Genomic DNA, 25,347 nt, shown 5'->3' with positions numbered 1-25,347 from the left:
GTGGCCCTAGAAACTGACTTGCTGCTAGGTTTAGGCGGTATGATCTGCGGTTAACAGCAGGGAATCGGAAGCCCGGCCGCAGAGCGTACTTCAGGACGCAGCCTCAGCTTCCCTGCTCTGCCAAGTGGGAATAATACCTACTTTAATACATTGCTGCACCAAGTGCTTAGAACCGTAAGCACCACCTAGGGGTTGGCCATAAGGACTCGCTCTCAGGGCAACCCTCCCGTGGAAGGACAAGGTTGCCTTCTGGAACCGTAGGGGCAATCCCTATTCAGGAGCAAGCCTGGAAGCAAACCATCGGAGACCCAGGCTGAGGACTCCCAACTGCCAGCATCTGCACATTCAAGGCAGACCGTGCCTCGAGCTTCCCGCCTCACCTGGGGTTCACCTGGCTCACTGGGATGTTGAGGCGGGCAGCAATGTCTTCCACGGTCTCGTTGCCTTCTGAGATGATGCCCACACCCTTGGCAATGGCTTTAGCCGTGATGGGGTGGTCTCCAGTGACCATTATAACCTGAATAAGAAACAGGACAATTTAGCAAAGGCAGCCGCCAAGCGAAATGACCTCAAAGAGAGTCTTCTGTAAACAGGCACGAGGAAGTATTAAGGATTACTCATCTTGGAAGATCAAAAGGAAAGAATGCAAACTTAAATTGATACAACAGTGACTAACCAAAAATATAAATACAAACGTGTGTTTACAGAAAACACAAAGCAATAACCAGATTTGATCTTGGTACATGCTCACACAGGATACATGGTATCTGCTTCTCCTTTACACAGTCACATAAAAAACTCAAACTTACTAAAACTAGCCATGAAAAGGAAAAAAAAAAAAAAAAGATAAAAATCTGATGTGGATCACACTACAGGCAAAGGTGCCACATACTGCTGGTCAGCAATCCCCAAACTGGCCCAATTCGGGAGAGAGGGTAAGTATGTAAAAGGAATTCAAAATTGTGACTGCTCTTTTTTGACCCAAGGATTACATTCCAAAAAATATACTTAAGAACGCAATCCGAGTGGTGGGGGAGTAACTTTTCCAAAGCTTTGAGGGGCAGTCTCACTAACGAGAATGAAAAAGTGGAAACAAATCAGATAGCCGGCACCAAGGGAGACGACGCGCCCCGGGTCGGTGCACCCAAGCAACGTTCCGGGGCTTAGATTCAGAGGACACCGTCCATTAGAAAACTGGTTGACTGAAAGCAGAGAAGACGTGCCATGCACTGCCAAGCATTTCAAAACATAAAACCTTGCTAAGTCGTTTGCTCTTTTCAAATATTATTACGCTTCCATTTCTTTCCCCCAAAATGCGTGTGTGTTTTCTTTTAAACCCGCCCCCCCGTCTACTGATGGTACCCTTTTAAAACAACTTGGCCCTTTCTGGTGATAACTGAAGTGCTGGAGGTAAGACACTCATCGGCCAGGTGAGAAATCAAGCTGGCCATGTGGCTCCCGCGGCACCGAGCAGGGCGCCCCGGGGCACTAAAAGCTGATGCCAAGGAGGCACCCTGGACTCCACCTTAATTCCAGCACTTCGGCATTTGCCCACGGCATCGGGAACAGCAGCCCGAGGAGGATCGATCATGGAGATGAGCCCCACGAAGCAGAGGTTTTCCACAGGGAAATTCACATCATCAGTGTCAAACTGGAAGCCTTCAGGAAACTGTTCGTCTGGCAGATAAAGGTGGCAGAAACCTGCAAGGAGAGCAGGCAGCCCGTGAGGACCTCACTGACCGAACAGGCACAGGACAACAGCAGCTGGCTAGTCAGACAGTCCGCCTCCGGCTCCGTATATAGTGGGAATTATTTTTCTATAACAGAATGAGGCTTTATTTAACCTTTATGAATGATGTGGAATCACCGGAAGACAAAACATGCGAATGACAGAATCCATCACCAAGCCTCAAAGGAAGAGGCATCGTCCAATGTGGAGGAGACAGGTGAGCCCCAGGATTTCAGGCTTCTAGACCCGCCCGCTCAGGTAGTCAGATTTGGCAAAGCGTGTAATTACTGGTCTCTGCTTCCTTCTTAAAAAAATTTTTTTTGTTAATGTTTATTTACTTTTGAGAGAGAGAGAGAGAGAGAGAGAGAGAGAGAGAGAGAGTGTGTGAGCAGGGGAGGGGCAGAGAGAGAAGGAGATAGAATCCAAAGCAGGCTGCAGGCTCTGAGCTGTCAGCATGGAGGTTGACGTGGGGCTCAAACCCACAAACCGTGAGATCATGACCTGAGCCAAAGTCGGACGCTTAACCGACTGAGCCACCCAGGTGCCTCATCTGCTTCCTTTTTTAGGAAAAAAAAGAAAAAATCGAGCCCACATCTCTGCTCGCTATTCCTGTAGCATTACTGAGCACCAGGGTATGTTAAGAAAGACACCTCAAAATTAGATGAAGGAGAAGGTATGAACCAGAGTATGGAACTAGGCAATCAGTTCTGAGTAAGTTAAGGAGAGCAAGGAGAATTACATAAGGAACTTTCATCTGTCCACCTCCAAAATATCACAAATGCCACCGTTTCAGTTACATTATACAATCAGTGAAACGTCCTTCTGATCTGCACCAGCTCTGATGTGGTAGGAAGGACAGGCAGCATCCTAGGTGAAAAGTTTACCGTTAATCTAATTTGTGAGCTGACGCATAAGCTCTGGTGTAAACGCACAACCATTCTGTGCCAGTCAGGAAATGGTTTTATTCTGGAAGCCCTGGCAATTCATTTTAATTTCATTAAGTTTGTAGGTCAGGGTCATGGCAACAAAAGTTTGATAATGAAGCTCTTCTCCCCGATCTTTCTTCCCCGGGCAAACAGAACTGACCAGCATGAGACCAAAGGTCTAAGTACGGATCAGAAGCAAACCAGCAGGAGTTTGCTGCTCACGGGCCCAATGCACCAAACATTTCCCCAGCCCGGCCCTTGCAGTTTTCAGAACAAGGGGGAGGGGGCAGATCGAGGAGGAGGATTCCTCCCGAAAGGCTTCGGGGAGGTCAGCACAACGTGCAGACGCAGACCGGACGGGTGGCCGTGCCGCCGGCTGCCCACTTACCTAGCACACGCTCTCCGAGGCCACCTAGCTCCAGGTAGGCGTTCTGAAAGGCGTCCTTCAGCTCCTCGTCCAGGGGCTGCTCCTTGCCGTGCAGGAGGATGGAGCTACAGCGGTCCAGGATCCTCTCCGGGGCGCCCTTCATCACCAGCAGGTGCCGGGGCTCAGACGTGTTGGGGTTCTTATGGATGGACAGCTATAAAGGACAGTGGAGACGTGAACGCCAGGTGGCTGGGCGTCGTTGGCCCGAATGGGGAGCACAGCTCACTTGCTCCTGGGTATCGGTCATGAAAACCACCAAGACCTCCTACATCTGAACTTTTGGGGTCTCCCACCTTGTAGCCTGCTTTGAATGCTACCAAAAAAGCAAGCAGAGTGAGCCAGCCCGAAATCCCTGGCACGGGTTCGTATCTAAAGCTTTCCTGAAGGGACAGTGGCAACAACGAGGGGCACATCCTTGGACACCCAGCCCCCTCCCCACCCGCCCCCTCCAAACCCTTAGTAAGTATCCCAGAGAGCCCCAAACATTTTAGGGGAGGCTTCGTTTAGCCTAATGATACGCAAATAGATTAGGACTATCTATACGCAGCCTGGGGTAAAACTTAAAAGCTTTCATGAAGTTTGAATAGTTCGGTTTTAGGAAGCGTGGAAGCTTGTAACATTTCAGAAAGGTCAAACAGCCCTTCTTCCAGCTCCCGTGCCTCCCCGCCCACCCCCTCGCCCACCCGCATCGACGCCAGGTGACCTGGTACTTGTTGGTGGAGTTGAAGGGTATCTCCACGATTTTGGTGTATCTGTCTCTCATCTCCTTCACAGAGCCACAGCACAGCTCAATGCATTTCAAGAGCGCGGACTCCGAGGCGTCGCCTGCAACTGCCCGCTGTGAAGGCAGACATCGTTCTTAATTAGCCTGAAACGCTTCACCCAGGCACCACGGAAAACTCGGTGTAACCCGGATGTACTCTGATCGTGTCAGAAGTGGAGGATCGGGCGGGCGAGGCAGAAGCAGTGCTGTTGGCAGGGCCGGGCCTCCCTGTGCTCAGACCCCCGGCCGGTCACAGCCCTTCAGACACACACCCTAGCTGCCTCCTCCCGTCAGCCCTCCTTCGTCATCCCAAATCCGGCTTCTGGTAGAAGAGGGGTGCCTCGAGGGGTCCCCCACCCTGGGGAAGACCATAACACACGCTTCCAACCTACTTTAGCCTTTTTTTTTTTTTTTTCTTTAATCTTCCCCTGTTGCAAAGTCTCAAAGCCAACACTATTCCCAAACACATATTTCTGGTTATGAATCTGCAAATACCAAGTGAGAATCCAAATATTTACAGCACCTCCAACGTAAAAGAAAATCCCTTAGGTGCGTTCCCAGGACTGGGGGCAAACTGTGTCAAGGGCAAAACAGAGAGCTTTAAACATAATTCAACTGTGCAAAATTATCTGGGCCTGAATGGTGTGAACTGAAAGCTATTATTAGCTCCAACAGTCATATAATCAGCTAACATCTTAAGTTCAAGACCACACTTGAGGTAACACATACTTCTTTTTTGTGATATACTGTTGACACATGTATGTTTTGACACACTAAGAACGTTTGGGCTTGTAGCCAACTTTTATATAAATACTTTAGAACTGGGGACGTACAGGACTGACTGCACATGCAAGTGTAGCCTCATTTAAGAAGAAAGGTAGTCAGGTTTGGTAGGAAATGTGAAATAAGTGGGATCATTTTTAATAAAGGCCAGCTAGTAAAGCTGAACAGGACTGCATGCCTTTTGTGGGGCGCAACCCCTGAAATAACTCAGAAATACACCCCATGCTCCCTTTTCTGGCACTTTTAAACTGGGAAAGGTCTGATACCTGTTGAGTTCTAAGCTCAAAGCCTACAAAATTTCCACTGTGACGCAAGGAAATACGGGAGGCAGGCATCTCAAGTTTTATCCCAGGAAAAACACCCCCCCTCCCCAAATCGACATCAATTCAATGCCAAGAACATCTCCCTTAAAGGACAAAAGGGTCCTATCTTCACAGTGGAAGCCATCTCTGTTCCATCTAAGTGAGCTTTATCCTCTTTGACAGCTTGGTCCCCCCCCCCACCCCGGAAGCACCCCAGGCAGCCTCACTGAGAACAGGCGAGCCCGGGGGGCCTTGCACATGCCTTCCTCATCCTACCAACCCCATGCTCGGCTCGTGACCTTTCTGAGGCAGTGTCTCCACTGGGCAGCACAGTGAAATCACAGCCATTTCCCAATTCCCATGGATTCCATGAGGCTGAGCTTAGTTCTGCATCATCAGTAAGCAAGCGGAGAACAAATAAGATAAGAGAAAGAGCTGAGCTATTTTAAGAAAACACACGGCTTAAGGGATTTATTGGAATCTACTGTATCCCTGTATCCCGATATGCAAATGCGATCATCCAGTCACAGAAGCAGCCCCTCCCTCCCTCCCTGCTAGGTTAGGTGACACTGTAGAGGAAGGCTGGATTTTGTTCGGTTTTTCACAGTGAAGACTGCCTCCCACCTCTGGTCGGTTTTGACCCTAAGTCCCTCTTCTCTAACCTCTCTGAACCACAGGGTAACCAAGGGAATTCCGGATCCACAGGCAATACAAGCTACACACAGCAAAGCATCACACGGGCCATTCCGAGTGTCGCACGAGGAACGGTTCCGTTACGGGACACAAAGGTCACGTGCTATTAAGGAGAACACTCTCGGGGGAGGTCTCGGGTGGTATCTACACCCCCGAAAAGCAGCCTCACCGCTAACAGGAACTTCTGGGCATACCTTGAGGATAGGCAGGTTTTCCTGGTTAGCCTGAAACACCGCCCTGTTACAAAGACCCGCGATCCTGGACAGAGCGAGCCAGGTGGCTGAACTCTTGTCGAACGACACACCTGACGGAGGCAAGGAAACAAGAGCGGAAAATCACACATTCAACTTTGTACGCAAGTCCCATAAAAGGTGAAACGATGACGTCTCCTTCCCCAAGTAATGAAACTCATCAGGCTTTTGGGCAAAGTCAAGAAAAGTCTAAAACCCACGCCTACGACTCCTTACCTAACAGTAAAAAAACTAAAACCAAAAACCACTTAAAAAAAAAAAAAAAGCCATGTGAACAGGTGGGGCCAAAGCGTGCGGCGGCCCCCCCTGCACCTACCGCTCTGATTCTCTGTCGTGTCGGCTTCGTGGATCTGATTGTCAAACCACATGTGGGCCACTGTCATCCGGTTCTGGGTGAGAGTTCCAGTTTTATCCGAGCAGATGGTGGACGTAGACCCCAAGGTCTCCACGGCTTCTAAGTTCTTCACCAAGCAGTTTTTCCTCGCCATGCGTTTGGCAGTGAGGGTCAGACATACCTAAACACCAGGAGGAAGCAGAGGACTTCAATCTCGACCAGGAGGGAGTCTTATACCAACTCTGGCTACATCCTAATACGGAAGAAGTTTCTCTGAAGTTAAACCTCTCCAGCCATCCTGTGAAATGCGAATTGTCACAGGACCACGTACAGAGAGTGCTTTCTCTCTCCCCCCAATAAAGCAATAGATGAAGTGAAAACAACTAGGATTTACCACACTGTAGTTCTCCCGCTCACCCCCAAATTCTTCATTACACTGTTGTGGGTCACGGGGTAAGGCCGAAACGTATGCTTTGGGGCTACTATCTCCCACGGAAAACCATGCCGAGGCCTTCGCGCTGTCTAACCCTACCATGTGGCTCTGAAGAAAAACTATACACACGCGTCCGATCAGACATGTGGTCGGCAGCCGCTCTGGAGAGGGCAGGGGAGGAGTCTCACATGCAAGCTGGTCTAAGAGCGAACGTCGCCTTCCCCAAGCTGCTCACCGTGACAGTGGCCAGCAAACCCTCTGGCACGTTGGCTACAATGATACCGATGAGAAAGATGACGGCCTCGAGCCAGGTGTACTCAAGGATCAGAGAAAGAATGAAGAAGGACACACCCAGGAACACAGCCACACCCGTGATGATGTGGATAAAATGTTCAATTTCGGCAGCGATGGGGGTCTGGCCGCCTTCCAGCCCGGACGCGAGTGTCGCGATTCTTCCCATCACCGTGCGATCCCCAGTGTACACGACAATGCCACGTGCGGTGCCTTAAACGAGAGAGGGAGGGGGAACTGGATGTACCTCGCTTCACCAACGAGGTCACGGAATCTGCGCGATTACCTGGCACGGTTAAGAGAGAGACACAAGCCACACACGTTTTTAAGGGCTCGCTCTTTGGTGGGGGGTACGCTCTTTCAGAGACCGGCAGAGGGCTTTCTATCCATGAGCAGAACAGCTCCAAAGTCCATGCCAGCCTAGCATGGCCAACAGGAGATGTGTGCTGGGGGTGGGGGAGCAGGACAGACCGCCCACAGGCTTCCTGAACCTCCCTGCCAGCGAGTGAACCGCATCTGCTGTGCTTGACCACAGGGGTCAGACACGGAGCCAATAAAGCAAGAAGAGAGACGACGTCTCTGGCTTTTGTCGTTGTTGCGAATGCCCGAGACAGACACCGTGCTGCGGATATGAACGGGGGCCTCCAAAGGGCCTACCTTCCACACAGTTGGTTGAAAAGAAGGCGATGTTCCTCGTCTCCAGGGGGTTTTCATTTGTGAAGTCCGGAGACCTGGTCTGGGGCTCTGATTCGCCAGTGAGCGAGGAGTTGTCCACCTGCCCGTGAGACGGGAGGGCTGTGTGAGCGCACACTGGGCCGCCCCACGCACCCCGCCCGAGCCGCGCGGGCCCCGCTGAACCCACCTTGCAGCCGTTGGCAGATATGATTCTGAGATCGGCGGGGATTCGGTCTCCTCCTTTCACTTCCACCAGATCCCCGACTACAACCTCCTCGGCATTGATGCTCATTTTCTCACCGTTTCGAATCACAAGGGCTTGCTTTAGAGGCAGAAAAGTCGACAGAGTTCAGTCAGAGAAAAGCGACTACCGACAAGGCCAGGGTGGTGGTCACACGAGAAAGCCAAATTAGAAAATGATCGCTGATGTGAATTACCCGAGTGCATGACAAAGATTGCTGATCTTTCCATTTATACAAGCTATAAAATCTCGCTCATCTGGAGGTGGCTCTCTTGTCCCCCTCGTGTGCTCTGTCAGGGTATGCTCAGAAAGGAGGCCATCACTTTCTGCCGGGGGTCTAAGAACAGGTGTGGTTTTGGGTCGGCGGGGGGAGGTTTCCCTTTCTCTGACGGAGTCACTAAGTACTCGGGAACTTAGCTTCACACTAGTTCACACCTGTGGGGCTGCCAACGGGGAAAGACCAAGCAGCAGGTACCTGAGGGACCATGTTTTTGAAGGATTCCATGATCTTTGAACTTTTAGCCTCTTGATAGTAGGAGAAACACCCAGTTATGATGACGACAGCAGAGAGGACCACGCCAAGATACAGCTGGAAGGGAACACACAGGTTAGAACCGCGGGCTCTCCGTAAGGAGCCGCGAACATTCAGGTAGTTCTTGACTGAATACAAAACAAATCTGTAACAGAGAGGTCAAGGCTTCAGGAATTATCCAATACAGAACTCGTGTCTTCACATTCAGCTTCCCAGAGACCGTGTACAGGGCCAGAAATGGGGTCCCAGGGACTCGGTCGTTCCACCTCGACAGGCTTTTGAAAATCTTTTAGGTGAATCTGTTTCTCCCATTTTATGAAGACAAACATGTTTCTGAAACAACGTGTGACTTCTGAGGGATGGCCACCACACATCTCTGGACGTGTATTATGTGCCAACATTAAAGGCTGTGCTCTGCCATGTGAGTGGCAGCCGGACCCGGGCCGGGACCTGGGCAGAGCCGCCTTGTCACAGCAGCGACATGCAGGATGGACCTCCAGCCCAGAAGAGCATCTAGAGGGCCGGAGCTGGAGGGAGAAACCGCAAATGAAGAAGAATGGATGGGCCTTGAGGGCCCCAGTTGCTAACCCTGCTTTTGCCTCATGCTTAAAACATCAGCCAACCAGCGGTAACCGGTGGAAAACTGGCAGGTGGCAAAGACCAGGAGAATACTTTGTGCACACTTTGTCATCTAAGTTAGGAACTACAGAACTCACATTATCATTTTGAGGTTCCTCTTCTGTGGCGGCCTGGATGCCATAAGCTAAGAAACAAAGAATTGCTCCAATCCACAGCAACATTGAGAACCCCCCAAACAGTTGCCGACAGAACTTGACCCATTCGGGAGTGGTGGGCGGTGGGGTGAGGGCGTTGGGGCCGTCTCGGGCCAGGATCTCAGCAGCTCGAGCGGTTGTTAAGCCCTGAGAAGCAGAGGGATGGATACACGTAAGACACCCTGCCCCAGCCCTTACAAGAGGATATACCCACCTGATAGCTGGAGAACTAGGATAATGGGTTCAGGAGGAAACCAAATTCCCCAAGCTACAGAGCCTATAAAACCTGGCCAGTTCTGATGAGGACTCCTCCCACCCCTCCCCCCCACCCCGGGCCAGGCACGGCTGCCCAAGGAAGGTCCCGGAGGACCCCACCACATCCACACTGAAATTCGTTTTAAACTGGTCCATGAATAAATCTGAATCCAGTCTGATCTCTTCTAAATTTAGATGAGGGGCTCATGACAAAGTGCGTTTTTACCAAAAAGATAGAGCAATGTTAATTCATTAGTTCATTTATTTTTTTAAAGTGTATTTATTTTGAGGGGGAGAGAGCACATGCATAAGAGCAGGGGAGGGGCAGAGAGAGAGAGAGAGAGAGAGAGAAAGAAAATCCTAAGCAACAGCGTGGAGGCCGACACGGTGCTCAAACTCACAAACGGTGAGATCATGACCTGAGCTGAGATCAAGAGTCGGATGCTTAACCGACTGAGCCACCCGGGCACCCCAACTCCTTGATTCAGTTTTACAAATTAAGAGCTTCTGAGTTTTTTTTTGCATTATTGAATCTGTCAGGGAGGGGAAGACAGAAAGCCTCTGTAAACAAAAAAGGAAAAAAAAAAAATATCTGTGGGAATCCAACCTGTTAGTGGTTAACAGCCAAGTTTTAAATAAAGAACTTTATTCTTTGGATGGCAACTGACACAGGGTCTGGCTGGAGAGGGTTCATGTAGGTGCATGGTCTAGCTAACCCCCAGGCAAGTTGCCAGTTTAAAAGTATTCACTGGAAAAATCCATTGTTACTAAAGGCCTTACGCTTCTTTAAATAGGCCTTAAAACACATGGGACAGCAGACAGGAGATAAAAGGCTACCATTACAGAATCTCGTATTATCAAAATGCCCAAGTCAGAAAAAAGGAAAAAAAAAAAAAAAAGGCACAAAGCTAATTTCTGCCCAAAGTGTCTGTTACTACATAGTTTGTGTCCACATTATTTTAAATATCTGAATTCCCTAAGGAGTACGGGCACCAGGGAAACGAAAACCAAGAAGTTAAGGGGAAACGAGGACTCAGTTAGGACCTTCCTCTGCCTCATGTTCCCATGTGACCCCACCCCACCCCACCCCACCCTGAGCAGAGTAACAGACAGCACCACTCAGCATCGGTCTCACCGTGCCAGGCACTGAATCCAGAGCCTCGCCTGAATTCGCACAACAACCCTTTTAAGGTGTCATCGAAAGTGAGGTGATGAGGGGCGCTTGGGTGGCTCAGTCTTAAGCGTCCGACTTCGGCTCAGGTCATGACCTCACGGTCCGTGAGTCCGAGCCCCACATCGGGCTCTGTGCTGACAGCTCAGGGCCTGGAGCCTGCTTCGGACTCTTGTGTCTCCCTCTCTCTCTGCCCCTCCCCCGCCCGTGCTCTGTGTCTCTCTCATACTGCAATGAACTCACTGGTAGAAGTACAAAAGATGAAGTACTGGAGGGTCAACTATTCAACTCCCGTTTCGTGAATGTAGAAAAATGGAGAGAAAGATTTGTAATCAAGGGCCAGGGAACGCGCGGCTGTGGAGTCATTCAGGATCAAATCCTGGTGCTTTCCCTGACTGGATCTCACCTGTTACAAAGTGGGGAAAATAACATCTACTTTCAAAGTTTCGTGGGGAAACAAGGTACTGAAGAAACACATAAAAACCCAAGCTCTGCATGTCGCACAGCAGATACTCGGATGGTGCCTGTCATCACTGTCTTCCCAGGGTCCCCAGGGTTACGCCCAGGACACAGAGGAGATGCCACAGGGACACGTGAGACTCTGTACAAGTTGGAAATTCAACATACTCGGCTCAGGTCTGTTCCATATTTGCGGTGAAGCTCGTCAAGGCTAAGTTTATGGTCATCCTAAGGAAAAACAGAAACAGAAGACTTAAACACTGTACCAGAAAAAAAAGATTGGGGTGAAGCATTCATGTGGCTCATTGCTGCTACTAAGCTCCGAAAACGGGCTTTTCTCCGGTGCAGAAGGCGATATACGTCTCTCACCGCGGCCTAATGGATCTGCCACCACACAGCTGTGCGCCGAGCGCCCGTCACCAGAGGACAGAGACGGCTGTGGCGTGAAGTCCCTGGGTGCCCGCCACATCACTTCAGAAAACCCCATCAGTCCTGGAGCTCGAGGAAAACCTTGCTTGCCTTCTCTGATGACCAGGGAGGTTCTAGCCAGCCTGTGTCTGTGGAAGCCTCCAGAGCCCGGAAGGTCGGAGGTTCCCCGGGTTTGGTATAATCCAGAAATAGAGAAAAGCAAAGGCCCATGATGTATCAACCACACTTCCTTCTGTGCACCTTTGGCTAGGCCAGGGTGCCTGGATAACTCTTCCAACCCTTGTAACAGCCTGGAAAAATGGAAATTTTCCATACTGACCTCTATAGTTCGGTAAGGTCTGTACAATGACCGCTTTCCTTTTAAAATAAAGCCAAGTCTCTGACTCAAATGACTGGGGGGGAGGGGGGGCAGTGGGGGAGGGGGAAGATCATACAACAAAAATGATACAAGTAATTTTTAAGGAGAATGAAAAGCATCCTAATACTTACCATAGAAACTTCTTTCTTCAATTCATCCATATCCCTCTCTTTCTTGGCCTTCTTTTTGTCGCCATGCTCTGAAACAGCCGCAGGTTCATATTTATCACGTCCAACCTACCAAAGAATGTGGGGAAAGTGTGGTTGTGCATTATGAACGAACAGAAGATTCTGGGGCAAGGGATTTCGGCATTTTTTAGGGCAGCCATCATTCTGAATAGTCAACGGGATGATAATCATGGAAACGTACTGCTTACATGACATCCTAAACAAAAGCAACGGTCCTCAGCTCAAGATGTGCCATCCGCGCCCAAGGGCAGTAAGACCAGTGAAGTCACGGCAACGACGGGACAGTCCTGCCAGTCACTTCCATTTGGGGTGAATAGGGAGGGGCCTGCACTATCAAAATCTCTATCCCACAGCCTTCCACCTTCCCCACTGCAAGAATGAAATCACCTTTCCATTATTAACTTAGGAGTATCATGCTCAGGCCTTTGCATTCTGAGCAGAAGAGTCTGAGTTAGAATCCGCACTCTACCACTCACTACGGAACCTGGGGTCGGTCACTGACTCTTGCTGGAGCTTCAAGTTTTTCTTCCACAGCATGGAGAGAATAGCGCCAACCTCCATTTCTGGGAGAACCAAATGGTAACTTAAACAAAACACCTAAATGCTAAGTGGCTTTTGTTATTATGCTCAAATTCTTAGATTTGCAAAGAAGTCATTAAATATCGAATTTAAGTTCTTTCAGGGCTTACATCAGAACACCAACCTTTCCATCTTCTAATCAAAAGCCATCCTAAGAATCCTTGAAATTATTGGAAAAAAAAAAAAAAAAAAAAAAAAAAAAGAGTTCTTACCCCCAATCTACAGCCTGAAAATAAACCCCCCAAAAGAAAGTCACTGGAAATGTTTTGACATAAGCAGCGTGTAGGAAAAGCATGTGCGTTAGCACACAATTCACAGGATCCACCCACGCCTCCGGAAAACTGGAACAATTTTTAGAGAAAATGTTGATTCTATAGTTTAAATTTAGATTGTTCCACACACCCCTCCCCCCACTCCATTTAACATGCTTGAGCTTATCTGCACAAAGCCTGAACCTGGTACTCCAGAGCTCAGTCTGTGGAGAAGGGGCGCCCCCCCCAACCCCTGCTCAGACACCCCAACCCCACACATTGCCTCCCACCAACCACCACCCCTAAGAAAGGGCAGGGGAAGGAGATATTAGCATTTTTCTTCAAACAGATGCGGGGTGGTGCTGTTAACTATTATTCGGTGGCTCTCCCTTACTCAGTTCTAACTCTACCAGCCACTGAAGAATTAAGTGGGAACTGGTGTCCGGATCAACATTTTACTGGGCTAAAAATCAAATTAAAAAAAATATATATATATATCAAAGGGGGAATAGGTGTATTTCAGTCGCAGCTAAGACGGTGGCGACTAAATACAACGTTCACTTGAATTTGAAAACACCCTCTTCTCAAGGCTCTAAAGCGAAGTCCTGCCCCAAATGGGCTGGTGTCGCCCACAAGCAAGGACGTTTATGTTATTCACGTGGTTCAACTCCGGTGGTCACTTCTGCAGTGTTCCTTGACTAACTTCTTCTTCCAACAGAGTGGAGTTCTTTTGTTTCTATCTTATCTGTGAAGAATGAAGCAGGTCTAAAGATAGTCAACATTCTTGAAATTCTCTCCACTGTGGAGCAACCACATTTGTAAGTGCCTCTTTGCACAGGGCCCCTGGTGCCAGGGTTAAAATGGAAAATAATCACACACGCTGAAAGCAAATAAAACAAAAAGAAAGGACAGGGCCACCACCAGGCAAGAACCACAGTCTGCAGTGGGATTTCTTTCACATATTTCATGGGAAAGCTCAACACTTAAAAATCATTTTGAAGGCATTGACTAGGGAATCTCTAAAAGGCTATGTGGCCGGTTTGTAGCATTGATTTTTAAAATATACTTCACAAATTCTCTTTTACGCAAGGGAATATCATTAAAATAAGTTTAATTTCAGAATATGAAAACCAGCCCCCACCTCCCACTCCTCCAACCCCACTGGGATGTCCATGGAATATTGGCATTTCTGCAGGATCTTGAACTTTTTTTCTTCCCATTTGAGGTGTTGTTAAAAAATAAAATTGTGTAACTTTAAGAATAACAAATCAATATATAAAAATCAGAGTTAAAATCCCTCTGCCTTACCACCTATATGCTTTCGCCTCAGACTTTCAACATTTTCCATTTCTAAAGAGGGAGAGAGACTGATTGGAGAGCGAGGCCCCAGACAGATTCCCAAGCTGTATCCCTATTTACAAAGTATGTTGCCTCCAGCCTCGCAATTATCAATGGTTAAGTGAGCCGGGAGTTTCATATCCTACTAGCCACCCCCTCCCCTTCCTCACCAATTCATGCTACACAGGGCGTAGTTTCAAATGAGGATAGTTGTGAAAAGAGACATGGGAAGTATCATTATGTGAAATTTCTCTTCTTTCGCGTTTTAAGTATTGCCTATTGAAAAGTTTGTCCAGAAGACCAGATGGCTTCGACAGTGTGGTTCTTCCCTACCAATAAAACAATGATTTAATACTAGCTTATTGTGACAGGAACTAAACATTCCTGAAGTCCCCATGGGTCTCAATTATCACAGATTCAAAGCAGAAAAAAAATCTGTGTGCGTAGGTGCGTGTACATGTGTGTCTGGGGGCGAGGAGTGCAGGGTGGGATAGGGGAACAATGCTAAAAATGGGGAGACGGGGCATCTGGGTGGCTCCATCCATTAAGCGTCCAGCTTCGGCTCAGGTCATGATCTCACAGTATGTGGGTTCGAGCCCCGCGTCTGGCTGTGCTGCCTGGAGCCTGCTTCGGATTCCGTGTCTCCCTCTCTCTATGTCCTTCCCCAGCTCATGCTCTCTCTCTCAAAAATAAGTATTAAAAAAATTTTTTTTAAAAAGGGAAGATTGACTATAAAAACCCCCAAAGGAACTTTATAAAGGGATATAAATTTAAAAAAAGGGGGGGGGGGAGACAGCATTTTCTTTACTTTTTAAAACCATTTGGGGAAAACATAGGTTACGGCAAGGGAGAGAGAATGAGAAACGTGGTTTCCCCAGTCAGTTGACTCTAGGAACCTGCCCACTCTTACTTCCTACTTCTTCAATTACAAAACTCCAATGACACTGCCCACCTCCTGCCCCCAGCACACTCGTGATGGATGGAGCCCCTCAGGCACCCCCATGAGGCCTCTGAAGAAAGTCAGAGGGAAGCTCAAGTTACCAGGGCCACTGGTAAAACAGATGAAGTGAGTTAGGTTCTGGTCTGTGCTTTTTTTTTTTTTTTTTCCATTCTAATGTAGGAAGTGGGACGTTACCACGAGGACAGGGGCTTGCCCAGGGTGACACAGCTTCACATGTGTCATTACTTCATCCTGTGCTTCCCAGGGGCTCCATCCGCTCAAAGATGCCCTAGGTGTTTTGCTACCGTTGGGTCCGGGCAGAGGGCAAAAGCGCCCAGGAGGTGGGGAGAGAAAACTCTTCACAGGACAAACCAAGGTTAGCATGAGTAGTAATCAGGTTCACTCACTTAAAACCACGTACCCCCCCACACCCCCCGACCCCGGCCTGCGCCTTCCTCTCCTTCACTAAAATCCGCGGGGTGGACAGGACAGGTAAAACCATCCTCAGGTTCACAAAGGCACACACGAAAGGTGCAAGGACGTGTAGGAGAGAAGCTTCCATGGCAGAGTTAAGTCACTTGAGGCCTGCGCACACCACAGCTGCGCCCGGGGCCTCCATGCTGCACACCGTCTCTCCGGCTCAGGCCAGGCTTCGGAGGCTCTCCCCAGCCTGGCGTTCCAGACGCACTGGCCAGCCCACCTGTCCCCACCGCAGCAACAGATGGCCCTGTGGCCAGCAGGGAGCTCCGAGTTCTTAAGATTGCTGGACGTGCCCCCGAGAGGCCTCTGGGGAAGCTCCGGTGTCCGTGCCCTTCAGACAGGAATGCCGACGTCCTTCCAGGAGGCCCCTGGTCCTCCTCACTCTGCTGCGTGCCAGCTGCGGGGACCCTGGACAGTCAGCCTCGGTGGCCTCATCCCCACAATGGGAATACCACTTGGCGTGACTCCTGACGGGTCTAGAGAAGGCGTTTCTGATCGTCTGACTCACCAAGGGGCTCCCGTCAAGTCTGAAAACAAAACACCTAAAAGCTGCACCGTTTCTGAAAACCCACTCCCACACACAAAGGCCTTGGGCTCCGAAGAGGGGCCAGGAGGAGGGCTCCGTCGTCCTCTGCGTGGAAAAAAGGGGGCCAGGAAGGCACCCTCCCGTCTTCTTGGGGCCGTGTACTATTACATCAGTATCAGACACAACCGTGTATGTAAAGGTACTTGGCGAGGCTCTGCACTAAGGTTACTATTATAACTGTGTTCTAATTAACGTATAAATTACTGACATTCCTCACTATAACTCCTCTTAATCTTAAAAAACAACTCATTTGGGGTATTATTTCAACTCATTAATTAAAACGTTTTTTTTTTTTTGAGAGCAAGCGAGCACGTGAGTGGGGGAGAGGGACATAGGGAGAGAGAATTTTTTTTTTTTTTTTGAATTTATTTTGAGAGAGAGCGAGGGAGAGTGGGGGAGGGGCAGAGAGAGGGGGAGAGAGAGAATCCCAACAAGCTCTGCACTGTCAGCGTGGAGCCTGCTGTGGGGCTCAAACTCATGAACCTGTGACGTCATGACCTGAGCCAAGATCAAGAGTCTGACGCTTAACTGCCTGAGCCACCCAGGCCCCTCTCATCCATTAAAACTGAAAGAAAATAGAAGAAATGATCAAGCCCAGTTCGTTTCGCCTCCAGTTGCTCCTTAAGTAGTTTGGTTTACGTGCAAGGAATTTTCTACCCCGGGATCGAGGGCTCGGAGACGGCTGGGGTTGAGGGAGGACACGCGCCGCCTGAGTACTGCAGCTGTTCTGTGGCCCAGAGCAGCATTTTGGGTGGTGAAGGAATAGCTTTTTTTCTCCTGTAGAGGAGGGACTACCATGGCTTCGTATTCCTTCTCACTCACCTGGACGTACAGCAGGCTGGAGAATGTCATGTAGCGAAGCCACAGCAATGGGTCCCTTTGGGAGGCCAGCTCACTACCTCCAAACTTGGGCCACGGCCCATCAGCCATTGGGGGGCAAAAAAAACATCTCCAGCTCTAGCCGGGTTCCCTCAGCCCAAAAGGAACTAGGCTCCACCTTCCTCCCCAACCTGCTGGTAAGTAAATTCTTAACGAGCCTGCCAGCCCACCCTCCCGCAAGGGCTGAGAATCAGATTCCAAAATGTCTTAAGGATCAATATATTCTCTTTTATGTATTAAGAGATTTACTGTCTCTTTTAAAATATGCCCTGCTTTTCCAGTTACCAATTAGTAACAAAAACAAAACAAAACCCCAAACACCCAAACCTGTTTTTTCATGGGGGTTAACCCTACCTCTACCATTAGGCACCCGGGTTACCAAGAGTTAAAACTTTCTGCCTGTTCCCTCCATTGGCTGCCCTCCTCACCCCTCTTCTCATTTTATCAGACCCCTCTTTGGCTAGTGCTACTCAAAAGATGTGGTCAGGTGGAGAGAAGAAGGATTAGTAACTGGCACCAGCACCACGAGGGGCTGAATAAATTCTGAGTCCTCACCACTCCTCCGTTGGTCCCCTGAAGCATAGGATACGGAGTTAAAAGGGCTGGCAGGCGGCACAAGGCCCGAGAGACAGGGCACCTGAACTGAAACAATGAGACAAATATGGCCCCAGGGAAGCATCCTGTGGAAGAAGAAAGAAAAACACAAGAGGATATTCACCCCAAAGTGCAGGAGAGCCCTCGCCATGACGACGGACTGGAAAGATAAATCAGACACGAAGACCCACCGATCCCCACGACCTGACACTCTTCTTCACCATCAGGCCCCCAAACAACACAAACCCCAAGGACAAAGCACAAGCCACCAGGAGCCAACTTTTCTCAGATCGCCAACAGACACCACCTAACAGCTGTTACTAAATAGAGGGTGAACAAAACCAGACACAGAGATAATTAATGTTCAGATACCATTCATCGTAGAGTCGCAAAGGAACCAAGGAATGAGGTGTACGGGCCCAAATTCCCGTGGCTCAGGATGCAAAGGAAACCAGAGAGGAAAACTGCTCTAGTCTGACAGGATTTGCTACCCAAACATCAGTCAAATAAATGTGAAGAACTTCTTGTGGATTCCTGACAACACATTTCCAGCACAACTAATGAGGTGAGTCATATGCAAAGAACAGTCTCTCTGAGATTCAAGCCAAAGAATCCACTTCCTCTCATACACTCAATTCATAGCAACGTGAGAAAGTTCAAACCTGACTTGGTTACGTCTCCTTTTCCAAAAATATAGAAACGAAGGAGAGTTTAAAAAAATAGCCAGTGGACTTTCACATTGTCTTCACTTCGCATGATCACAGTGAGTTACTGGGCATGTGTTTGCAGAGCAACTCAGAACTGGACAGCTCTGGCAGGGCCGGGGAACATTCTGCCCAGCGCCGTGCTGTCCAAACGCAGCCACTCTGATTACTGTGAGCCCATCTGATCTGACACTCATGTTTCTTCTTCTGGCCTGCTGGCTGGCAGAGAGCCCCGGGCAGCAAGAAGGCACGGCAGTACAAACGTTCACCCTCCTCCCATCACAGATGGCTGAAAAGCACGCTGCCCCCCTCACCCCCTTTTGCAACTTTTACAAAGACGCAAAAGATGTAAAGTCCCTTGCTTGAAAAGTGAAAGTAGTCAAAGACTCTAAGATGTTATTAAATAGGTCAACAATGTCAACAGATTCTTTCACTGGGCTTTCCTTTGGAGGGTCATTAATGGTATTTCCTATGATTTTCAATCCTTAATATGTTTTCCAGGTGAGAGAAAAAGCCTTCTCTGGTTTTGAAGGGCTTAAGACTAACGGGTGAACAGGAAACCTACAGTTAATGAAGATCTGATCTTCCCTCAGTGCCCAGCACTTGGTGAGCCCCACGAAAGCGGTGATGTTTACTTGCACTGACCTCACGCTGGACAGAACAGAGATGACTTTGCTTGGTCCTCAGGGCGAGTAGGTCCACCTAAGGGCCAGTCAAGAACCTCAAGCTTCAGGGACTTAAACATATATATATATATATATATTTTTTTTACCTTTTTGTTTTTAAATCAACAAACTAATTTTACTTACTTTCACATACACGATCCTTCTAAATAGTTAGAGCCTTTTTCTCATTCTGAAGTTTGGTTGTATTTAAGAGAACAGAGCCTGCCTTGAACAGAAAGCCACTTAACTGTTAATTTGTTGCTACAATCATCCCGAACCAACAGCTCTCCGAGGGGTTCTGGGATGGAACATGTTTGAGTACCCAGTCCATTGTGCTTTGTAATTTTGAATTCACTTTTTATTTTCAAATGCGATTTGGCAATAACGTTTCCAGAGGTCTGTACATTTTCAGTTTCAGCCCCCACCTGGATGAACAGGTACTAGATTTTGAAAAATCCTCCTTTGGGGAGGGGAATTAGGGAGGGAGGGATACAGGGGTTAGCCTATTCTCAGCGTTCTCCCATTTATGATGCAGACCTCCCCCTTTCCTACCCTCCCACCCAAAGGTGAGTCACTAGAGTGTTACAAACTTACTGGCAAAGAACACTACAAATTAGCAACCAGTTAAGTTACCAAAAGAGGATACACCCTCAGAACGGTACAGAAAGAACCCCAAGGGGGGAGCCTGTCATACTCACACACTGAACCGCTTAACAGGCAAAGGGGTGTGATGCAATCCCAGCCCTCTGGTCTGGCCCCAGTGCTGGTCACCAGTTCCTCCCGTTAAGGGCTCTGCTTACTCCTGGCCAGGCCTGGGCAACTTTCCACCCTGAGGACTCTGCCTCACAATGTTTTCGGTCTAAAGTGCTAGCTTTATAGCAGCCAGAGGCGGTTCAGTCACACTTTCAAGTTGAGCTCCCAGAGAGCAGTTGATAATGTGACCATACAACCAGGATTTCTGCTGACAGGCGTGTTCCCTGTGCAACCTTCACCTGAAGCTTTTTCCCCTTCTCCTCTTGAAATCACCGCCCATAAATAAGGTAGGATTCATTTTCTAGGTAACTAAGTTAATATTCAAACAATGGAGAACTGCACCGCAGGACCTAGGGACATCCCTTGCCCCCACCTTTTGTAAACCTGAGAAAAGACACAAGTTTTTGGTGTACCTTTGGTGAACCAAACAGTTGCAGGCGGTAGGCCTGGCTGCCGGTTTAAGCCAAGTCACTGGCAAAAACAACAACATGAAAAAAAGGACAAAATCCTATCTCATCCAGGAATGATTCAGCAGGAGCAGTTCTTTCATTTGCTTCCCAAAAGCCCAGGGGCTAGGCTTGTAAGGAGAAATAAAATCACCTGAAGTATCATCAAAACCTGGGCCCCCACGGCAGCAAGGAGAGGAAGGGAAGAAATTAACAATGACCTTAAAAATTAGCTGCCAGCACAGGCTTCTTGGTTAACCAATTATCAGCAGGGTTTTTTTTGTCACCACTCCACCCACATTTTAATCCCCATGTGGAAAAATCCCAACATTTCAGCAGAAAATATCCTTCTGAGCATTTGGACTATCACAATAAGTCACTGGGGACTAAAGGGGGAAAGGCTATCCCAGGAGAATCACCACCAACACACACGTCTCCCCCCCAACCCCCCTTAATGTTCAATTAATTTATCAGAGCACCCAAAACACTAACTACGACCTGGGCACATAAGCGGCGTATCATCCCGTGGACCAGCTGTAATTCGATTTGGCGTCTACTAGCCGCTGGTGTTTTCTTAGGATCCGTAAGACATCTTGGGTGAACCCCCACAACCCAGATGTGTGATCTTCACCACTGCGGTGCATGTGTTCGGTTACGAAACATACAGATATGTGGATATACAAACATACAGATATGTGGATACAACTTAGTTACTCTGACATCTCTCTGGTCCATTAGTTCAATTATCACAAAGACCCCCGTTTCACATGAAGAAGAATGCTGGAGCTCTGCACATTAAGGCAACGTTAAGTAGGGGAGTGTTCAGGCTGGGAAAACCACAGGCTGCTCAGAAATCAGGCAAGTCTGGTGTGTCAGTAACCAACCATTTGACCTTGAGCAAGTCACTTCACCTTCCTAGGCCTCGGGTACACATCCATGATCACTACACCCCCCAAAATCAGTAATGTCCGGCTCAGGAAATTAACTTTTTTCCTTTTTTTTTTTGCGGGGGGAGAGATAAAGGGGTGAGCTTTACAGGGCTCGTTTATGGGAATGACCTAAGGTTTGACAGAATGCTTGCTACAAGCACAGGCCACTAACCCACTTTTCTGTCGTGGGGAACACGGAGGCTGGCACTCAGCTCTTTGCCACATTCTGTGCTTTTAAAAGATACCAGTCGTCCACTCCACTTCTCCACACTCTTTCTACCATGTCCGAGCCCTTCTAATTACCGCCTTCAAAATCCAAAATTAAGAATCCCCCAAGAATGCACCCTGCCTCTACCCCCACCTCTGACTCCACACTGCAGAGCCCTAAAAACCTCCAGAGACCTACCAGACGCCCGCACTGTGCAAACCCGGCAGATAATGGAGAAGCTTCTCTCCTATCCGTGTTCTCACGACCTGGTCATTTTAACCCATGAACTGATAACTTTGGGCTGTTATCTGGTATAAACTTTTCTCACTTGACTTTAGCCCCGTTAGGGTCTGGGGCTCAGTCTTCTGCTGCGGCTCCGGGTTATCACGGCTACCGGTTACAGAAACACAGAAACGAGCTGTGGCTCTCTCTGGGGTTCCCAGAGCTTCCAGCATTCTCCTCTCCTGCCCCGGAGACCCCTGGTTTCTTCGGGAATGCCTCGGCGCTCCTACCCCCGCGTCCTGCACCGCCCCCCCCCCCCCCCCCGCCTGCAGTCCTTTTTCGAGTTGATTGTACCCAGAGGCCCTGGTGCGCCAGCCTGTCCCCCCAGCAGACTCACCCCCCAAGAAAACTCTACTCGTCCCTCCCCACCAAGGAAATGACCACTCCAGCCGCCCCAGGGCGCATCTAGTGTTTATGGAAGGCGTCCCATTAAAGCTCGCAAAAGTATACCTTAAAGGCCATCTTAGGGCGGCGAAGACACACCCTTTCTGGCACTAGCCAGCTCGACCGGCTCCGCAGTGAGGGGAAGCCAGTTTTTTTGGGGGGGGGAGGGAGGGGGGAAGGGGGAGGGCGGCCGCCAGTGCGGGAAACGGGCTAAGCCCCAGCGCCGTCGGGACCGGGCGCCTCGCCCCCCAGCGCAGCCCCCGCGTCGGAAGCCCCCGCCGGCGCCCGGGCCGGGGCCGCGGTGGGAAGGCAGCCCGGGAGGGGCCCGGGCAGCGCGCCCCAAGGGAAGGGGAGGAGCACGCCTTTCCTCTGGGCACGGAGGGCGGAAGGAAAAGGGAAGGCAAGAGATGGGAGGTGAGGGCGGGCGGAGGGAGGGAGGGGAGCCGGCTTCGGGGATGCCGCGGCGGCCAGCGCCTTCCCGGGGCCGCCCCGCGGCGTCCGCTCTCCTCCTCCCAGCCCCGCGGCTCCCGAGCGCCGCCTCCAGGAGCCCCGGGCCCGCGGCGCGCTGGGACTCGGGGGTCGGCGGCCCGCCCCGCGCTGCCGCCCGCCGTCCCCTGGCGCCCCCTCCCCCCACCCGCCGGGCCCCCAGGGCTGCGCTCGCTCCATTTCCAAAGTGCGTCGTCTTTTAAGCCTGGCCGCCCTGCCTGCCTGCCCGTCCACGCCGCGCCGCTTCCTCCTCCGCCGCTTCCCGCTGGCTGCGGTCGCCCCCCTGACTTCCTCCTCCTCCTTCCTCTCTCCCGGCGCCCCGCGCCCCTCCCCAGGCTCGCCGCACACTCACCCCTTTCCCCATGGTGGCGGAGGTCTGTGCGCGGCGCCGGGTCCTGTCGCTCGAGAATCAGAGAGGAAAGAAGAGAGCAGCTCCCGGCCGAGCTAGCGCGGCCGGGGGAGCGGAGAGGAGGGAGCTAGGGCTGCCGCGGGGCGGGAGGGAGGGAGACCGGCCGGCGGCTCGGGCCGATGCCGCCGCTGGGGCTGCTACCGCTGCTGCTGCCACGTGTCCGCCTCCTCCCGCCGCTGCTCCGCGCCCCAGACCCAGCCGCAGCTCGAGCCCGCGCCTCCTCCTCACTTCCTAAAATATGCAACCTGCGTGCTTGCCCCGCCCACGCCGCGGCACGTCACCGTTACCGGAGCAACCTGACACCGGCCGCGGGCCTGGCTCCGCCCCCGCCCCAAACCCCGCCCCCGGGCCGGGGCCGCGCCGGCTGCGGCCAGTCGGGGCTCCCGGCAGGAGGGCGCCGGGGCCTGGGGTGCGCGTGCCCACGTCCCGGGAGGCCGCGGCCGCGCCACTGCGGGGCGCGCCGGCTTCCCGGGCCGCTGGGACTCGGCGGCTTTGCAGCTCTCGCGCCCCTCCTCCCGCCGCCCAGCGTGACCGGCCTGCTTTGTAGGACAAGCGAGGTCCGCAGTGGGTGCGGGCACGCTTTCGGAACTGGGCTCCCTGAATCTCTGCGGACTGGGGACAGAAACCTCGCGCGGAGGGGCCTTTCCAACGTATCAGGGCGCTCCTCCGGGACCGAGGGCGCTCTGGGGTAGGAATGGGGGGGGGTCGGGTGTGATGGTAGCCCGCGCCCGCCTGAGGGACTCCGCCTCCCTGGGCAGTCCGAGCCCAGCGCCCACCTGCGGATCGCCTCCCCGGTCTCTCGGTGCCCCCCCAAACGCCTCCTGTGGTCCGGGATCCGCGTGATCTACTTCCCCCTCGGCCCCAGGAGGAATGGGTCTGAGCTGGTCTTGCAGAAGGCCCGAGCGCTCTCCCCCTGCTTTTCTTCATGACCCCAGTGACCACCCAAAGGGCGTCCAGTGAATTTATTTAAGCTGCTGTGTGAAATAAACCTGCTTGCCCGGTTTGGGGATTCTGTTTTTAGGGAAGGAACACAAGCCTAAAGCAATGCCTGTCTTTAGCAAAAGGCGCTGACTCGGTGGGGAGATGTTTGAGGCCCCCCCCCCCCCACCTGGTACCACAGCGCCTTTGCCAGGGCAACCGTGGCTGTTCTGAGGGACTCTGGGCCTGGCGTATGATGATAAGCCCTGGGACCCCCCCCGCCCCAACCCCAAACCCTGGCCTGGCTGCGCTGTGGGACTTCCCTCCCGTTACAGCTTCTGCTTCTTAGCAGAGGCTGCTGTGGTTGAAGTTCTCCAACGTTTAGAAAGCAGAGTATTATTACTAACAAGGGTTTCAGGAAGTCAGAGAGACTATAGGAAAGCACAAGATTCGCAGGAGCAAGTCAGTATGCGTCTGGGAATGCCTACAAAAAACAAGGAAAATATTTAACTTCCTAACCAAGTTAAAGTTGGCCCTGTGGACTCTTAAGTATTAATTTAACATGAACAAATAAAGATAAGAAGCTTGAAAGAAATAGGGAAGGAAGGAAGGAAGGAAGGAAGGAAGGAAGGAGAAAAGGAAAAATGAAAACTGTATTATCAGAACTTTAAGGTAATTTCTATTACTTCTTAAAAGATACTGTTTCTTACAGGAGTCTCTTCCTCTCGCGGAAGAAGGCTTTGTTAAGGGCTGGTGCCTCCTCCAGGGATCTCCAGGCTTGGTTACATCCCCCCATGAAAAGCAGAGGAATTCAAATTCGTGACTGCTAGGGAAAGAGCCCTCAAGTCCAGAACAGGGTTCTGGCCATTCAAAACCAGTTACAGACCATTATCAGGGCTCTGTCTCCAGGACTCTAGAAAATGGTTCATGGAGAAGCCCTTATAGCCCCCATTGCTGTTAACCCCTAGAAGGCCTCTGCTTGCTAAAGATCTCTTAGCTTGTTTAAGATTAATCATCCCCTGGGCCCTGGTCTGAATGGGAAAAGTGCAGCAAGAAAAACAACAAAATGTAGAAAGGATAAGGCTGAATGATGTAGATGTTTCCTGCCAGCTGATGTCCTTTTTCTCCCTTCTTAAGTAAAACTACCTTTTTTTTTTTTTTTTTCTTCATTCAAGAATATAACTGTGATAGATCAAGGCATTTCCCTTTGTCTCTAGAGCTGTTTATTTGGCTTCTGGAAGATTGCTGAAGGTCCTTCCTGGAAGACCTCAAAGTTCTAGCTATATTCCAGAGTGGGGAAAAGGCATATAAATGTAAGAAGCGTCAACTAAGATCTGTACATTGCCTGGCCTTCACAAAACTGCTTTTTAGTGTTTATTTATTTTTGAGAGAGAGAAACAGAGTGCAAGCAGGGGAGGGGCAGAGAGAGAGAGGGAGACACAGAATCCAAAGCAGGCTCCAGGCTCTGAGCTGTCAGCACAGAGCCTGACGCGGGGCTGGAAC

At 50.5% G+C, this 25,347-nt stretch overlaps 1 protein-coding gene across 2 annotated transcripts in view; it reads right to left on the bottom strand.

Moving 5' to 3' along the window:
- Positions 1-23,200, bottom strand: part of ATP1A1 (ATPase Na+/K+ transporting subunit alpha 1) — a 29,821-nt gene extending 6,621 nt beyond the window's left edge. The window contains exons 1-14 of one of the 2 annotated variants that reach the window (XM_045478787.1): positions 22,870-23,200; positions 11,957-12,061; positions 11,207-11,266; positions 9,097-9,300; positions 8,324-8,437; positions 7,795-7,929; positions 7,590-7,707; positions 6,877-7,145; positions 6,191-6,389; positions 5,818-5,927; positions 3,786-3,920; positions 3,044-3,236; positions 1,526-1,701; positions 381-517 (exon numbers count right to left, since the gene is read on the bottom strand). In XM_045478787.1, the coding sequence (XP_045334743.1) occupies positions 381-517; positions 1,526-1,701; positions 3,044-3,236; positions 3,786-3,920; positions 5,818-5,927; positions 6,191-6,389; positions 6,877-7,145; positions 7,590-7,707; positions 7,795-7,929; positions 8,324-8,437; positions 9,097-9,300; positions 11,207-11,266; positions 11,957-12,061; positions 22,870-22,881 (1,967 nt within the window). In that variant the 5' untranslated portion in view covers positions 22,882-23,200. Of the gene's footprint in view, positions 1-380; positions 518-1,525; positions 1,702-3,043; positions 3,237-3,785; positions 3,921-5,817; positions 5,928-6,190; positions 6,390-6,876; positions 7,146-7,589; positions 7,708-7,794; positions 7,930-8,323; positions 8,438-9,096; positions 9,301-11,206; positions 11,267-11,956; positions 12,062-22,097; positions 22,354-22,869 lie in introns of those variants that run through there. The other variant, XM_045478788.1, reaches the window with a different exon arrangement.
- Between the last annotated feature and the right edge of the window lie 2,147 nt (positions 23,201-25,347).

The sequence above is a fragment of the Leopardus geoffroyi genome, chromosome C1 (assembly GCF_018350155.1).
Source record: "Leopardus geoffroyi isolate Oge1 chromosome C1, O.geoffroyi_Oge1_pat1.0, whole genome shotgun sequence".
Lineage (NCBI taxonomy): Eukaryota > Metazoa > Chordata > Mammalia > Carnivora > Felidae > Leopardus > Leopardus geoffroyi.
The sequence above is the reverse complement of the archived record's forward strand: the minus strand, read 5'-3'. Positions and strand labels throughout refer to the sequence as shown.